The sequence below is a fragment of the Dreissena polymorpha genome, chromosome 13 (assembly GCF_020536995.1).
Source record: "Dreissena polymorpha isolate Duluth1 chromosome 13, UMN_Dpol_1.0, whole genome shotgun sequence".
Classification (NCBI taxonomy): domain Eukaryota; kingdom Metazoa; phylum Mollusca; class Bivalvia; order Myida; family Dreissenidae; genus Dreissena; species Dreissena polymorpha.
Window position 1 is genome coordinate 72,774,625 of NC_068367.1, and position 18,951 is coordinate 72,793,575.

Consider the following 18,951-nt stretch of genomic DNA (forward strand, 5'->3'; position numbering starts at 1 on the left):
ACAAAAATCGTATTCACACAATGGCTGCCACTACAACGGAAAGCCCATATTGGGGGCATGCATGTTTTACAAACAGCCCTTGTTATGTAATTAATTATTTTTTTCCGTATTTCCATAAGCTTCATCTTAAATTTAACACCAATTTGTTTTGTTTACCTTGATGTCGGATGGCTTTTCTGGGCGAAATATGAATGAATTTTTTTTAGAATTTTCGCACCGGTATGATAAAAATCGTATCGCAATACAACATGCGGATTTTGTATTGCGATATATACTGATATACCGGTATATTGTTGCAGCACTACTGGGCATATGTGACTACTTAAAGATGTGATGCAATAATGTCCAATGGGGATTGGGGGTTTCCAACTGAATACATTTACCGTATGTCGCCTGACTTGCTGTTTGCGTATTATACAATAAATACACCCACACTTTTTACGTGATGTTGTACATATCTGCATATATTTTGCCTGCATTTTATTGAGACAAAGAAACAGAAGAAATACATGAAGCACTGTTTCTTTATTTGAAGCTATATTTTTTAAAATCTTGTGTTAATATTAAAATTCGAAAGCTTGTTTCGGATAAAAAATTTAATTATACTAATTTGAGAATTCAACAAAACATTTTAGTTGTGTGTAATCAATTCATTGTTAATACGCTTTTGGTCGAATAAATGATTTGACCATATTTTGCACGCAACACACAATTTCTATGTGAAATACACCTGGTTGCCGTCATCAGTCTTTTAAATAACTTGCATTGGTTTCGTTGACGTGTTAACATAAGGACCTATTGGTGTAGTTTATAACAAAGACAACAAACTGTCACAAAACCACACACTTATGGCAAGTATGTCATGCGTCTCAACTGCAGGTAGTGAATGCTTACAAGAGCTGCACATTGGCAAATATTGATTGATCAATACAACCATGCGCTGCCTTTAGGCGGGCTTAAGTTGGGTAGAGCGATGGTAAATCAGCTCTCAAAATATTCTGCGAAGTCGATATCGCTTTAATCTGAAGGATGACTAGTTGCAGTTACTGAAAAAATACATTAATCGGTAAATTTCAAACGCCCTGCCAGGGTTTTTTCTACCATTTTGGGAAAAGGAGTCTGGTCAAATTGGGATTTTTTAATCGATAAAAATGGCAAATTTGGGAATTTCTTATCAACAAAAAGGACCAAATTGGGATTTTTTATCCCCCACCATAGGCGGAGGGGTAAGTTTTAGCGTTGTCCATCCGTCCGTCCGTCTTTCCGTCCATCTTTCTGTCCGTCCGTCCGGAGCCCTATCTTGGAAATGCTTTGGCGGATTTCATTGAATTTTGGTATGAGTATGTATATGGATAAGAGGATAGTTCACGCCAAATGGCATTGTACACCATCTGTTAATAACAGAGTCATGGCCCTTTGTATCTTGAAAAAATGCTTTTTTGAGTGTCAAATAAAATACTTTTGTGTCCAAAATTTCAACGTATTTGCTTGTTTATCAACAAATATTGACACAACAAGTCTTTTCCTGGTCATTTTGCCATTAAAATTTGGATAATAATCATATAAATTATGCTTATATATTTTGTTGGTTGTTTAAAAAATTAAATTGAGATATAGAGTCTAATCATTGTAAGTCATATATAAATAAGACACTTCTTTCTTTTTTCTTTTAATTGGGATTTTTTAAAAATAATTTCGGTTTGGGATCGGGTCCGTTTTACTGCCTTTTTTACATAGCAGAAAATCCCCTGCCCACAGACTCTTGATTTCCAATTTCAAGCACCCTGGCAAGGAACCGTTAAATGGACTGTGGAAAGCACTGATGCTGACGGCATAAAACCAGAACATCATGCAAGTAACTCGCAGTCTGTTCAGGTTTCATGATGTTTGCTGATCATCAATACCTAAGGGTTGGAAATGAAGCCTTCAAAATGTGAATAGAGTAAGAAAGGCCTTAAATTTATCATGATTTTCTTAAGGACTTCAAACAAGTTTAAGTGCGTATCTGAGCTTTAAATGAGTCGTGTTCTAAGAAAACTGGGAATATTGCATGTGTATAAAGTGTCATCCCAGATCAGCCTGTGCAGTCCGCACAGGCTAATCAGGGACAACACTTTCCGCCTAAACAAGATTTTCGGTAAGAAGGGACTCCCTTTAAACGAAAAATACCATAAAAGCAGAAAGTGTCGTCCCTGCACAAACTGCACAGGCTAATCTGGGACGAAACTTTACGCACATGCATTAAGCCCAATTTTCTCTGAACAAGACGAAAATGTTTAAATAACTTTGCAAAAGTGATTAGCATCATAAGACAGAGGGTAGCCAGCAAGTTCTAGGTCTCGTGAGATCAATGTCATAGCACGAAACCAAATTTCAAATACACAAAATAAATAATACTTTGTATACCAAAGCATAATTTTGTTTCCATTATGAATCGTTAATGAACTATTGTGATGTTTTTCTTATGAACATTGTTAACAATACATGTGTATTATCATCAGTCAGGAGCAATTTGAATGGGGGAGTATTTATCCTGTCATATTTGTTTGATGTTGGCTAGTTTCTGCACATGTTTCGGTCTAATAACTTAAAAAATAACCGTACTTAGATTAAATGCTAGATAGTCATTGTTTGTTTTTGTTCAAATTTGGGTTTGGTAGGGGACTCATTCCCAATGGAAATAAGTATATATATTTTTCCCAAATGGGACCTAAAAATTCCCAAAGGAAGGTTTTCAAAAAAGAATATTTTTTAATAAGTCAAATAATTATGTCATTCATCTCCAAACTTCATAACTTGAACAACTCTTGGTTGCCTAAAACAGCACCCTGTCCATTCATCTCCAAACTTCATAACTTGAACAACTCTTGGTTGCCTAAAACAGCACCCTCTCCATTCATCTCCAAACTTCATAACTTGAACAACTCTTGGTTGCCTAAAACAGCACCCTCTCCATTCATCTCCAAACTTCATAACTTGAACAACTCTTGGTTGCCTAAACAGCACCCTCTCCATTCATTTACTTATGCAAATGAATCCATGGAAATTGTGGTTACATGTAAGTGACATTTTTTTAAACAGTCTTAGCATTTGCTATAGAAACACAGCAAAACTAGCCCATATTCTGTGTTGAATCACTTTGATCTCCAAATGTTAACAGGTAAATGATTAATATCATCAGATGTCATTTGTCTTTCCACGATTTATTTCGTATGTAAATAGATTTGTAAACAGTTTTACCTTAGGAAATTTTCAATAAAGAAAAATACAGTGTACACATAATCAGATGAGTGTGCTATGTTTATAAAGAATGTTTTTGCAATTTCGTTTAAGCTTTTTCATTTAATAAATTAATAAGTTATTTTATAAATATTTGTATTAATTTACTGTCTAAATGGAAATACTAGTACTTCATTTTAGTTAACTACTGTTATTAAAGACAAATAAAACTGTTCATTTTATTGTTGATTTTCAATTATATCCATGGCCAAGTTTTCACATGAATGAGTAATTTAAATGAAGACTCAAGTGCAAGGAAATTTTAAGTATATAACCATTGTCTAACATATTTTTCTGTTGTGATTGATTGCATGGCAGAGTTCTGCTTCGTTTTATTTTATACACCCTTTAAAACGTCAGTTAATCAATATTTTCAAATCCAGTCTCTTAAAAATTATTATAGCTTCCATATTCCTGCATATTCGTGCATATACAAGGTTTAATAAAAACCAGTTTTTTTGCAGTAGATACTAGCGCACTGTTATTCAGTTGGAATACAATGCGTTAATCAAAGGACCGAGTGTTAAACTACTGTATCAGTGGTTTTTGGCCCCATGTTAAACTACTGTATCAGTGGTTTTTGGCCCCATGTTAAACTACTGTATCAGTGGTTTTTGGCCCCATGTTAAACTACTGTATCAGTGGTTTTTGGCCCCATGTTAAACTACTGTATAAGTGGTTTTTGGCCCCATGTTAAACTACTGTATCAGTGGTTTTTGGACCCATGTTAAACTACTGTATCAGTGGTTTTTGGCCCCTTGTTAAACTACTGTATCAGTGGTTTTTGGCCCCATGTTAAACTACTGTATCAGTGGTTTTTGGCCCCATGTTAAACTACTGTATCAGTGGTTTTTGGCCCCATGTTTAAGTACTGTATCAGTGGTTTTTGGCCCCATGTTAAACTACTGTATCAGTGGTTTTTGGCCCCATGTTAAACTACTGTATCAGTGGTTTTTGGCCCCATGTTTAACTACTGTATCAGTGTTTTTTGGCCCCATGTTAAACTACTGTATAAGTGGTTTTTGGCCCCATGTTAAACTACTGTATCAGTGTTTTTGGCCCCATGTTAAACTACTGTATCAGTGGTTTTTGGCCCCATGTTAAACTACTGTATCAGTGGTTTTTGGCCCCATGTTTACAGGGGTGGCGAAATCAAATGTCCGAGTTGCCCGAGTCATACATTTGCTTGTCTGGGCAACTGATTTTTTTCAATTAAGTTGTCCGTGGACAACAAGTTTTTTAAAAGTCGGGTCCAGGTATACAAAAAAATACATTGTATTAAAGCCGTTATCAAGTTTTACAAAACCGGATGTTGACATGCGATTACATTGTCAGTGCTATTTGCGGAGCAATCAAGCTAAAATACGGGCACTCTCCTGCGCAGTGATCTCCCTTATTCTGTAAGAGACCAGGAGCATGCCGCATTTTAAACATTCGGCCCGACTGTTAGACAGTGTACCGACTGGTTTCTTTATTTTTACAATCAGACGGATATAAAAAGTATCAAAGTAAGATAATCAAAACACGGTCTACCTTGTTATTTAAGGCGAAATTAATGGTAAAAACGGAACATTTTTTTTTTTAATCTTCAACAACGGAGCAGAAACCCGAAGCTTTGAGCAGTCCACCTCCTAAAAATCTAAGAAAGATTATGATACAATATATGATTTATTAAACGCATCAGAACTTTTCAAGAAACTTGGCTCACAGATTTACAATGGTTACCAGTTGATGATAATCAAATTGCTACCAGTAGCGGCGCAGAGCCTCAGTCTGATGAGGTTGACATATTGAACTAGTTTAATTTGTTAAGATTTCGATGTACTTATGTTCAACACATGTTTTAATAACACTACCTTTGCAAGATTAAAAGTTTTAGAAAGTCTTAATATTGTTTATAATATACTGCTATAATGAATGAACTATTGAAAAAAAACTATAAACAAAACTAGCAAATCATACTCATTTTGATACATTATAATTTATATAAACATTAACGGACAAGTGAAGTTCAGCAACGGACAAGTTAAATTTCCTAAATGGTTGTCCGTGGACAACTATAGTTTTTTGAGATTTCGCCACCCCTGGTTTAACTTCTGTATCAGTGGTTTTTGGCCCCATGTTAAACTACTGTATCAGTGGTTTTTGGCCCCATGTTAAACTACTGTATCAGTGGTTTTTGGCCCCATGTTTAACTACTGTATCAGTGTTTTTTGGCCCCATTCCCAATGGAAAGATACTTTTCCCTTATGGGACCTACATATTTTAAATTGAATGTTTACCCAATTTTTTAAAATTTAAGCTTAACATCAAGTTCAGCCCATATCTATCTTAAAAAGTTAGACCATAGTAAATATAATATTGAAAATACTTTAATTATCAATTTTGAAGCATTTGTAAGCAAAACAAATACAACACTCATTTCCCAAATATATAGTAAAAACAACCCGATATTTCCCAATCCAAAGGGACCTGGACCCATTTCCAAAATGGTGAAAAAAACATTGTGTACCTGATGAAGAAATCCTAATCATATACAGCAGTTTGAACACCCAAAACTGTTACTTAACGTCCATGCTTTATATAAATATTGACTGAAATATAGCATTGCCTTGAAAAAAAATCACAAAAAATCTTTATCGCTGATACAGTTTTATAGCAGTAGTTTAACCATGTACAAGGATGCTTTAGGTATCCACTGGGTTATAAAGTCATTTAATTGTTATTTTTCTAAAGAGAGATAGATTGCTTATTGATTTGCATTCCAGCTCACAGTGAGTCTTACACCTCGCTGACCTGACATGACAATGAAGAAAATAATTAATGGGATGTTTTGATGAAGATTTTGCAGTATTCAGTTTTTTAGTTTCAAAGTTTTTTAAGGAAAGCTGTTCCATAATTGCATTTTTGTGATTAAATTATTTGCGTGTGAAATCCATGGTTCTTTAAACGCAATGGAAAGCAATCATTTCTTGTTCTGTGCAAATTGGGCCTTAATGAAATTTATGAGAAATTAAATTTAAGAGAAATTAACGTGGATTTTTTCAGTGCGGAATAATCATTTGAAAGTGAAATTGTGTTGTCATTTTTTAGTCATTTCACTTCCATAAGGTTTTTAACATTTTAGAGATCTGCTTGCGAACGCAAATATTGGAAATTTTGAAGATATATTTTGTAAATATATTGATAAAAAAATTAGAGTGAATTTTTATTTTGGTCATATGAAGTAAATACTCATGAAAATGTATCTTAAATTGATAATATATGGCACATCTTATTAAAATTGCCATGTATGCAATCATTTTTAACCTTTCTATTAACAAACCTGCCACTGCATGGAGAACCTTGGTTAGTGCTTTAAACACTCAAACAGGCAACATGTGTTCTACTCAATTTGTTAGCATTTAAGTTATTATGCGCTTGATAAAAAAATAAGTGATGCAATTTAAGTTTTTAGTGCTCAAACTGTGTTGTATTTTTCCTGTGGTTACAGTAATTGATACTAAAAATCACCTGAACAGTTACAGTGGTGTTTGTGGCCAAAAGTGTAATTGACTATTAACATAGACAACATAGTTTTGAATGACCCTTTTAAAAGCTCAGGTTTTTTTTTCCACTTTTTGGGAAGATAGCCCATGGCTTTGGAATTGGGAATTTTATCGGCATTTTGATGAAATTGGGAAAATAAATTCATTAGCCTTTTTTTTCACACGAAAAGTCCACTGATTAGGGAAATACTAAATTTGATATAACTCTTTATAATCATTCAAATTAAAAGAACAAAATCATATAATAGTTTGTTAGATGTAATTGAATTAAAATTGAGATAAAATACGCATAAGACACTTCTCTCTTTAAAAAAAAATTGTTTTTTTTTGGAAATTGGGAATTTTTTGCCACATTTTGGGAAAAAAGTATACTTTTTGGAATTGGGAACATAGCATAACTTCGGCTATAAAATCGGGCAAAAAAAACACTGAAGCTAAACAAGTTGAAGGATGATATTTTTCATGTTGGTGTACCGAAAGATGATCATTTTAAGAAATAATGATAAAATGTGCAGATATATTTAATAGTCACTTTTTATAAGTATGTATTGCTTTAATTGTATCAATGCAAATGTTCACTCTACGGTCGTAATTTTGTTAACCTTTCGGAGACTGTAGAGTGTCAGAATTGTATCAGGAATACAAATGTATTAAATGCATTATTTGTAATATTATTCCATAGACACATTTCATACAAAAAATTATTTGTAAGTAAGTAATCGAGCTGCGTTCTTATGAATATACAAAAGTTAGAATTTGCTAAAGATGCAATGAAGATATGGGAAGTTAATGGACTGTGGAGATGATAACATGGACTTGTTACAACTATTAAATGTCAGAATTGAGATAAACAAAAACAACTTTTGAAAATAATAAAAATGTTTTACAAATAAGCCTGCATTATGCACTTTCTACATTAGTTGATTGATTGTTGTAAATGAAGAATAGATCTTAATTGATCTTAAAATTCAAGCTAAATTGTTTCACCGCAAGTACAACGGTGTGGTTTAATGTTTAAATAAACTTTGGGCATAGATTTGTCAAGTGAATATACATTGATGTATGCAATATTTTTTTAGCTTTCATGTTTATTTTCCAAACTGAGATGGGCATTACATGACAGAAGCTTAAAAATCATTAAAATGATGAATTTTAAAGCAGTAATTCTCCTTGGTGTTAGAAAATTGATGTAAAGTGAAGGCTTTATTAACTTGGAGCATAAATTTCACTTTCCACTAAACAGATTATGCAAATGAGTCAGAAGCTGTGAATGAAAAGAAAATTGGTTGAATTTGATCGGGAATATTAAGTGCAGTTTTGAAGGACTAGTCAATTTTTTCTCTGGATTTTGAATTTCTTGTATAAAAAAGTGCAATTTATTTTGCACAATTACTATTGGTAAGTTAGATAAAGTGATTATGTTGAACTGGTAATATTGAAAAATTTCACTGAAACTCAGATATTTGAAAACATTGACTAATTTAAAAAAAAAGGTTTCAACGTAGCTTATTGTAAATTAAATATATAATTTTAAAATTCATATTTTGCTTTTTTGTTGTGTACTTTTTATTAAACTTTAGCTTTAAATCTGTTTATTATAATATTTCTCAAATCAATTTTCATGGATGTGTGTTCAAAATGAACTTATATTAGTTCTGTTTATTGTATAATGTGCTTGTACTAATTACATGTAATTAAAATTGTGATTATTTAGTTTCTTATGGCTTAATATATTGAAAGTCAGATTATAACACTAACATGGCACTACAGTTTCCACATGATGGCAACACATGGCATTCATTATAACAAATTGATTAATTTCATTACGACAAAGACGCTATTAATTCATGAAATTTAAATCAAATTTTAAGTGAAGTGTATCTGTTCAAAACTCGTCTATCAAATATTAAGATAATATTCATATTGAAGAGCAAGGTTTCAGCAAAAGACTTTAGGCTAGAGCCAGAGTGTTTTTATGCCCCCGGTAGAGTGACATATAGCAGTTGAACTGTCCGTCAGTCCGTCCGTCAATCTGTCCCTCCGTCCGAAAACTTTAACATTGCCCATAACTTTTGCAATATTGAAGATAGCAACTTGATATTTGGCATGCATGTGTATCTCATGGAGCTGCACATTTTGAGAGGTGAAAGGTCAAGGTTAAGGTCATCCTTCAAGGTCAAAGGTCTAATATATGGCTTCAAAGCGGCGCAGTAGCGGGCATTATGTTTCTGACAAACACATCTCTTGTTGTTGAACAAATTTGAGGCCAAAATAAGGCCCCATTCCCATGTGGCAATAAAAGTGTGACTTAAATATGCGGTAAGAAAAATGCATCTTACTCAAATGTTAACATAACGTATATTTCAAAGGCGATCAAATTAATTCACAATTATCAATAATTAAATATAAGTTCACTTCATAACAAACATTTCCTGCGATGGGTATGGGACTAACAAATGAAAACACCAACACCAACAATTAAACCTTTTTTTTAAAATTTTATTATTTACTAAAGTTAATTTTCTTCCATTATTTTAAAATCAGGATATACAAAAAATATCTTTTTTATGCCCCCAGATCGAAAGATCGGGGGTATATTGTTTTTGGCCTGTCAGTCATTGTATGTGTGTGTGTGTGTGTGTGTGTCCCAAAACTTTAACCAAAACTTTAACCTTGGCCATAACTTTTGCAATATTGAAGATAGCAACTTGATATTTGGCATGCATGTGTATCTCATGGAGCTGCACATTTTGAGTGGTGAAAGGTCAAGGTCATCCTTCAAGGTCAAAGGTCAAAAAAACAAATTAAAAAACTTGAACCTTCTTCATAACTTTTGCAATATTGATCATAGCAACTTGATATTTGGCATGCATGTGTATCTCATGGAGCTGCAAATTTTGAGTGGTGAAAGGTCAAGGTCATCCTTCAAGGTCAAAGGTCAAAAAAATAATTCAAAGCGGCGCATTAGGGGGGCATTGTGTTTCTGACAAACACATATCTTGTTTTAACATATTTCTTGTTTATATTGAACTGTTTGAAGCACTTCTGAATTATGATCCTTGATTTATATATTAATATCCAAGTTGCTAAATAAAGGATTTCTTAGGTGAATTAATGAACTGTTCAGGAATCATTTCCAGACTTTTTTGCATGAGGTAATGCTCTGAAATTGTAAGTGTAGGTTGCTTTCATGTAGATCTTCAGGCTAAAGTTTAAGTGATTGCTTTTCAGTCCATTTAGGAAAATGTTCAAGGTAAGTTTTGCTCCCAATAGAATGGCACTTTGTGTTCAATAACTTGATTTATGATTGAAGAATTATGACGAAACATCGTGTATAGGTAGCTTACCTGCAAAAAAACTTGAGATTGCATGTTAATTATTTTAATTAAATAAGATTCATATCTAAGACATTTAAGACCTGGTTTTATCGGATTGTGAAGTTTCATGTTGTAATCCATTACATGTATATTCTGTGTTATCATTCATCCAACAAATGTTACAATACATCCTTCATAGAACAATCATGTATAAACCCAGCCCTTTTAGCAAGTGTATTTTGTGACAAGTTGGCATTCTAGTTTAATTGTATACAAACAGAAAGGACGAATGGCCATGCTGCTTTTGGTTTGTGCATATTATATATCTGTAGACAGCAGCTGCAGTTTAATTTGAAACATATAATTTTAACATTTGAGCTGTGCCATGGGAAAGTGGGGCTTAATGCATGTGCATAAAGCATTGCCCCAGATAAGGCTGTGTAGTCAGCTTAGGCTAATATCAGGTGTGTTACTTTCTGCCTTACTGGATTTTGTTTAGAAGATACTTATTTTAAATAAAAACTACTATAGCAGCAGTGATTTTTTTTTGCTCAAATTTACAGCCGAATTTTGGCTGCTTCCCAATCGCAAAAATACACGTTTTTTTCCCAAAATTCTGACCAAAATTTCCCAAAAAAAGCCCAACTTCATAAAAAAAAAAAAAAAAAAAAATTTAAAAAAAAAAAAAAAAAAAAAAAAAAAAATCATATAACTTAATTATGATTTCTTTAATCTAGGTCTCAACTTTTTTCTAAACATCTTACAAAATATATAACTTGAATTTAGTCATTTTTGTCCATAAATCATTCCCAAACTTGCCACTTTTATTGATTAAAAAAAAAACAATTTGACCAGACTCCTTTTCTAGAAAACTCCCTGAACATGCACTTAAAAACAATATCACTTCTGTTACTTATAATCCTATTTATAATGCTTCATTTTTCCCAATTTTATGGTTTATCGCCCTATTTTTCCCAATTTCACGGTTTATCGCGCTAATTTTCCCAATTCAAAAGGCACAGGCTGTAACAAATTAAAGCAAAAAAAATCACTGAGCAGAAAGTGTTGTCCCTGAGTAGCCTGTGCAGACTGCATTGACTAATCTATGACGATACTTTATGCACAAGCATTTTATTACAAAGAATTTGATCATTTTGAACAAGAAAACCTCACAACATGCCTGCTATAAAACCACTGCTGCAATTAACTTTAGATTGCCTAAGCCCCAGGTTGCTGCTTGCATGAATTGTTTTTTGATGAGCTTTTAATGGTGAAGTTGAAATGTTATTATAGGGATAATGTCACCTGTTCTTGGAAGTGGAAAGCCTTTTCTTGGTCACTCTAAGCCATCTGCTCTGCTGTAACAGTCAGATTTTGAATATTTAATTGCTACTTTTGCTATGTTAGAAATATACATATACTCTTTAATTACAAATGAAGAGGGTTACAAAAGCTTAGTATTTAATTAGCTTTTTACAGACGATAATCCATAAGCAAACATTATATTTTACATTTTTCTTAGTCAGGAGCCTTATCTGCTTGTTTAAATATCATGTATACTTTAAATTGTTGAATCAATATAATTTTGTGTATGAAGAAAAAAATGTATGGAAGGTCAAGTGCAGAAATGTTAGGGGCTTTTTGTTTGCATTGAGTGGAAGGATAAAATCTGAGCAGCCAAATACTGTTTGCATAGTATTTTAAGATATATTTATTTCTCACCCCGGATCAGCTATTTAAAACATAGCGAGATGTATCATTGATATCAGTTTCCACCCCCACATGATTTAGATTAATATCTAAATTACTTATCAAATAATTTTTTTATAACAACTTATATGTCTTTGATCACATGCTTGAAATTGAAGTTTTATTCAATGGTAATAAAAGCATGTGGTTAATAAAATTGTCAATAGCACAATAAAACAGTGTTCATATTAAACTAGCATATCAAAGAAAAGCAATTTAGCGCGTCAGCAAGTTGACTTTTCTAAGTTCATGAATAAACACCCATTTGTTGTGCATAAACTGTGCATGAACTGTTCTTCAAACATTCACAGGGGTAATGTATTTAACTATGGTTTTTATCCCCACGCGCCGAATTGGAGCGGGGGGATTATGTGGTTATCTCCGCCCTCCGTCCTAGCCACTATCTCCTCCTACACTATTAGCACTAGAACCTTGAAACTTAAACACATGGTAGCTATGAGCATTATGTGCGATAGTGCACTATTTGGAAATTTGATCTGACCCCTGGGTCAAAAGCTGCGGCGGGGATACTTGTTGGCAGCGGCCGCACCATTTCTAGTTAAGTATATTTGATACTTGATTTAATGTGTCATACCTGTTGTTGCTTTACAGGCTTTGATTTATTTTTTTTTAGAAAATATTATATCACAAGGACATTTTTTTTACCTATGGCTTCATATTTCATGTGCGAATAAAAATTACAAAATGTATAGATATTTTGAAACTTTACTTTAGCCAATGTATCTAATATATCTTACCTGAGTATGGGCCTCATTCTAGCTCTTAATGCACGTGCATTAAGTGTTCTCCAAGATAAGTCCGTGCAGTACACACAGGTTAATGTAAAACCATTACATTTTGTGTGGTACGAATTTTCCTGGATTTGGTTGGTCCGCTGAACCACCAAGTACCAACAATTATTTTTACATTGTTAATCGGAAATCGGTCATTTCCGAATGTCATTTCTGACATTTTCTTGTTGTTGGTTATCCAAGATATTTGTTATGTCCCCCACTATAGTAGTGGGGGACATATTGTTTTTGCCCTGTCTGTTGGTTGGTTGGTTGGTTTGCGCCAACTTTAACATTTGCAATAACTTTTGCAATATTGAAGATAGCAACTTGATATATGGCATGCATATGTATCTCATGGAGCTGCACATTTTGAGTGGTGAAAGGTCAAGGTCATCCTTCAAGGTCAAAGGTCAAATATAGGGGTCAAAATTGCTCATTTTATGTATACTTTTGCAGTATTTCAATATTCAAGATAGCAACTTGATATTTGGCATGTATGTATCTCATGGAGCTGCACATTTTGAGTGGTGAAAGGTCAAGGTCATCCTTCAAGGTCAGATGTCAAATTTATGTGGCCAAAATCGCTCATTTTATGAGTACTTTTGCAATATTGAAGATAGCAACTTGATATTTGGCATGCATGTGTATCTCATGGAGCTGCACATTTTGAGTGGTGAAAGGTCAAGGTCAAGGTCATTCTTCAAGGTCAGAGGTCATATATATGTGGCCCAAATCGCTAATTTTATGAATACTTTTGCAATATTGAAGATAGCAACTTGATATTTGGCATGCATGTGTATCTCATGGAGCTGCACATTTTAGTGGTGAAAGGTCAAGGTCAAGGTCATCCTTCAAGGTCAAATATATGGGTCAAAATTGCTCATGTAATGTCACTTCTGCAATATCGAAGCAAGCAATTTTATATTTGAATTGCATGTGTTATCTCATGGAGCTGCACATTTTGAGTGGTGAAGGGTCAAGGTCAAGGTCATCCTACAAGGTCAAACGTCATATAGGGGGACATTGTGTTTCACAAACACATCTTGTTTTTTTAAATAGTTACTTGACTATTTCTTCCACTGAATCGTTAGTGGCCTGTGTCAATAATGCTTTAGTCGTAGACTGAGCCTTTGCAGGGTCGGGCAATCCTGCTATAGTGGGATAACGTGTCTGTACTATTCCCGTTTTCAACCATTTTGAAAGAGACATTGTTTGATTGAGATATGCTAGTAAATAAAATATGTTGTTTTCTTGATAAGTGTTTGGGTAATAATACTTTTTAAATCAAGCATGGTATTTAAACTGTACATCAATGATTGTTCTCTTTTACATGTGTCGTCAAATTAACAGTTTGCAGATATATCACATATGTCAATTAGTGCCAATTAAAGTTAAAAGATACATAACAGTTTTCACACGTGTATTTTGGGGACCTTAATTATTATTAGTAATTTGTTACTACTAGGGGACCAATTTCGCTGAGAATTGCAAATATTGTCAAAGCAACATAGATGGCAATAAGCGAGCTGGGACTCACAACTGCGCTGCTTCATCGCTCTTAACGAAAAATATGCTTCAGTGCACATTAACCTCAAGTCTTGCTGTCAACACAGATTAGCAGATTATGCTTGGTTATAAATCTAGTTGTTTTAATAAAAGTTTAATTATTATGATGGACAGTCTTCCCCAAAAATTTAAAATCAACGAAATATGTGTCAACAAATTAGTTGTTTTTTATTTGAAATCCACGAAATTACGTGTCAACGAATAATTTTTTATTTTTTATTTTTAAACCACAAAATTTCATACTGGCATTAATCAATATGTTTACAGTAATCAGGGAGTACACCTGCCTAAACTGGAATTTCCCTAACAAGTGACTTCATTAAAACAAAAACTACAAATACAATATAAACAGGAAGTGTTGTCCCTCTTTAGCCTGTGTGGCCTGCACAGGCTAATCTGTAATGACACTTAACACACATGCATTGTACCCCTGAGAGTGGCTCATTTATATGATATATTTGCTTTACATCAGTCTACGTTAGCGTTACCGATCGCCGAAATCGCCATTGGCGATTACAATTCCTAGCTGGCGATTAAAAATAAGATTTTCATGAAATTGGCGATTGAGAAAAAATAGACCCTATGCTTTACAAATGCACACTCTAAATGCCTGTTTTCAGGCCGTATCAATCGCCAGAAACATCGCTAAGATTACACAGATAACATCCTTACCGGAAAAGCCCCAGGGGATAATGACGACCGCCTAGGTCGATAATCCACATGGCTAATGTCTTAATTGGTCAAGCTTTACACTGCGACCAGACTTTTTTAACATTTGGGTTACTTGGCTATTTACGCGATGACTGAATCACTGAAGCGTGCCGTGTATGACCTATGCTATAGATGTTATGATTCAACGTTATCGAATCGACCAGTACGGAATTGTCGTTTAATCAGATGGGCGGAGTTATGGCATTGACATAGCCACTATAAACTAATTTCCCAAGACACAACGATTTTGATTGGCTAAAAAAGTAGATAAGAGTTACTTCCCTTTACGGTCGCTATGCGACTTGAAAGACCGATTTAGAAAGTGAGTTGCAGATTCTGGGAAAAATGGATGCTGCGAGCGAAAATGGAAAGTCGAAGCAACAGAAATTAACACAATTCTTTAGAAAAGAAAGCGGACAGAATAATGTAAACTCAGGAAATGACCAAATGTTAGGTTCGCGATCGGAGGACGTCTAAAATAGTGCAGACGTGAATGCAGAATCAGAAACGTCTATACCTGTCAAGGTTCACGGTTTCGTCGTGAGTCTCACGGTTTTTGACGTGCAATGGCGGTCTCATGCTGACTTAGTAATTTCTAACGCATTTCTTCAAAAACAAAAAAAAATGTTTGGATTTTATAAAATGTCGTATAATTACTTCCGAGACGGGCGGGCTGCTTTAGTGGTTTAAAACCTAAATACCACATGTACCGAAAACTGTTTAACGGTGTTAGTGTATCATTATCACTACGCCACTGGTGTCTATGTAAACAAATAAATTGGCTGCAAAATGTCAGCAAGTGGCTCACCAGCAAAGAAAACTTTTCAAGCAAAAAGGGCTAATTTCAGAAACAAATAGTCTTAATTTTGCTCAGAAAATAGCCCCAAAACGCACCACAGACAATCTAGGATCAAAAAAAAATCCGGGGAGGGGGGGGGGGCATGCCGCCGGACCCCCCTAGATTTGGCGACTAAGTTTTTTTCCTTAGCGCCAACCTTGCATCTGCTTAAGTACATAGTTTCAAATTGTTATATTTTCAGGATGAATGCACTTCAGGAGGGCACACCGCCATAAAAACGGGTACTACATGAATGGTTCCACAGGCCAGGGTGGGGAATCAACAGCTTCACTGCTGCAGGAGCCAAAGATCCCCACCCGTGAAAACCCAGAACAGTTTTTACCTATTCCTAGATTAAAATTCTGGCAAGCAGCAGCCATAGTGTTTGTTATATCAGTTGTGTGCTTTGCAGTAACTTACAATGGTGACTTCGTGTTCGATGACAGCGAAGCCATTGTGGGGAATAATGATCTCTTGCCTGAGTCCTCCGTCTGGGATTTGTTTAACAACGACTTTTGGGGCAATAAGCTCGACTCCAAAACCAGTCACAAGTCTTATAGACCTTTGACTGTGTTGACATTTAGGTAAGTGTCTTTGGTACTACATAATTATGTAGCTTTTGTGCGTGTCAAATTTTTGGTTGCAATTAAGCCCCACTCCTAATCTAAATAGTTTATTTGTTGCCAAAATGACTGTTAAAATTTCAGCATTGAAGGTCTCCAAACAGCCGTATAAACAGTGATTTTTTCCCTTCTTTGGACGGGTCCGGTAAATGGACCCGTTCTCAATGACCTACGGACCCGTTCCAAAAAATTAATCGAACCCGTCCCAATTTCCGAAAAAATACATAAAATCCCAATCAAAATCGATTAATCAATCACCGAAAACGCCAACTTGACGTATTTCAAGACCATTTTAACTTGCGGGCAATTTGACTTCTCAATCATTGACTGGTTTAACATTTAACATAACATTCGTACATTAAATACATATATGTTATTGAAAAATATAAGTCTGTCTGAATTTTCTTCAACTCAGGCAATATTTGCCATGAGTCACAAAAGTAAGTATTACAGAAAGAAATTAAAGCCTAGTGAAGCCAAAAGCAAATAAGCGATTTTGGCTTCGTAAAAAGGTCGGCTTCAGTTTCGTAAAAAGTACGGCTTCTGTTCGTCCACCTATTCCTCTTATTACCCTGCAACAAAAATTGTCTAAGATGTCAGTAGCCAAATGCAGATTGACAACGAACATGACAGAGCTATTGGTACAAGTCCTATAATACTTGCAACTGTTGATGACAATGTGTATAAAAATAGAGAACACTGTCTGTAACAATCTGTGTTCCGATAGCGTGTTGTTTTTTGTGCAAGACTGTGAATAAAAGTGTATGTTGCTTTCCTGTGTCATTTAAAGCTGACCAAAGTTAAACAAAGCCATTAAAATACCATTCTAATTCAATTAATACAATTCACAACCTGATTTTTCCCAATTGGAAGATTTCGCGACTCGTTTTTCCCAATTTGGTGATTTCACGACACGAAAAATTCCCAATGGCATGGGTACCGGACCTGTTCCATGGCTTTCATCAGGAAATTGGATAGAGGCCCTAGCCTTTCAAATTGGGAATTTCATGCTTGATAACTGCTCATTTTGGGAAGACTGTGTTTTTAAAAGTTTTTTGTAGCGTCTTTTTCATTGTGCAGAATAATTAAAAGACACATTGTGGTGCATTCTTAATCATAATAGAGCTCATTGCTTTCAATTTGGCAGATGCCCAATATGTCTAATTATTTAAAAAAAAATTTTTTTTTTACAATTTGGGAAATTTCTCTATCAATTTTGGGAAAAAATTACCTTATTTTCAATTGGGAAGGGGCCGAAATTCGGCCCCTGTTATATAAGGGTGAAAAGCTCTGCGTTCCCAAATGGGTGAACAAAATCACTGGTATAAGTTTAACCTTAATATATAATAAAATTCTCAATTGTTTGCAACCCCCCCCCCCCCCGACACACACACAATTTGCCTTTTTTTTCAAAGAGATTTTCCCAATCCAGACAGCCTCGGCCCCATTCACAAAATGGTGAAAAAACTAACGTATCCTTGTTTCCTATCTATTCGTCATTTCTATCTATTCGGTCACTTTTTTAATGACGTAATTTTATTCTTAATACCAGGGCATCGAAATTACATTTTAAGGCACAGGTCCTGCTGGTGCATGATTTTCAACTTATCATTTAATGTGTAAGTCAGGTTTGTTAAATTAACCAGTTTTTTTTTATCTGATTTTGGGGAAAGGGCCTGGCCTTTTTTGAGGGGAAAAAAATCTAGCGAAATCCCAGATTTGGGGGAAAAAAAACACACTCAAAACACCGGATTTTGGGAAAAATAAGGAAAGTCTTAAATAATCAATATAACATATTTTACTGTTTTTAAAACAAATTCAAGGCAACAGATAATTTAATAATGCAATATGTTCTATTTTCTACACTGGATCAGGTTAACTTATGTATTTAAAGTTTAAAAAAAAAAAAATCCGAGGGGAAAGGGCCATTTTTCGGCGAGTCACAAAGAAGGAAAAAAAAACTGATGTAACAACGAGTATTTATCATGTTGTATGATTTTATATGACTGTACTTTATGGAATGAATATGAGAAATATTAGATTAACAAGTTATTTAACCTGTTGTACCTTTATTTACATGTACACAAAAAATGCACATTGACTTAAGATATGTAATAAAAATGCGCCTGTCATATCCAAACTGAACCATAAACATGTTTAAACTAGTTTTTGGGACATCAAGAATTTTACAGACTGAATAAATGCTTTACAGGCTGAAATGCAAATATCCTAATTTCTAATTCATCTGTACTTATCAATGTTTTACTTATACATATGCCATTCTTGCCTAAGTGTCTGCAATAACTGACAAAACATTCAGCATCTTGCCGACTGTCATTGAAACGTAGGGCTTTAGTAGACTTGGAGAGGTCCAGAGGTCCTGATAATATATCTCTTTCAGTGCGGGAACCAAATTTTGAAGGCCTTTGCAAACAGTTTGGATCCAGATGAGACGCCACAGAACGTGGCCTCTCATCTGGATCCAAACTGTTTACTATTCGGATAGTATTCTTTGAATTTTTTTTA

General features: G+C 34.4%; 1 protein-coding gene across 4 annotated transcripts in view; it reads left to right on the forward strand.

The window, feature by feature from the left end:
- Positions 1-18,951, forward strand: part of LOC127856339 (protein O-mannosyl-transferase TMTC4-like) — a 49,855-nt gene that overhangs the window by 8,871 nt on the left and 22,033 nt on the right. Inside the window, exons 1-2 of one of the 4 annotated variants that reach the window (XM_052392476.1) lie at positions 7,958-8,225; positions 16,005-16,386. In XM_052392476.1, coding sequence (XP_052248436.1) covers positions 16,010-16,386 — 377 coding nt within the window. In that variant the 5' untranslated portion in view covers positions 7,958-8,225; positions 16,005-16,009. Of the gene's footprint in view, positions 1-7,957; positions 8,226-12,332; positions 12,452-14,937; positions 15,505-16,004; positions 16,387-18,951 lie in introns of those variants that run through there. The other 3 variants (XM_052392478.1, XM_052392477.1, XM_052392474.1) reach the window with 3 other exon arrangements.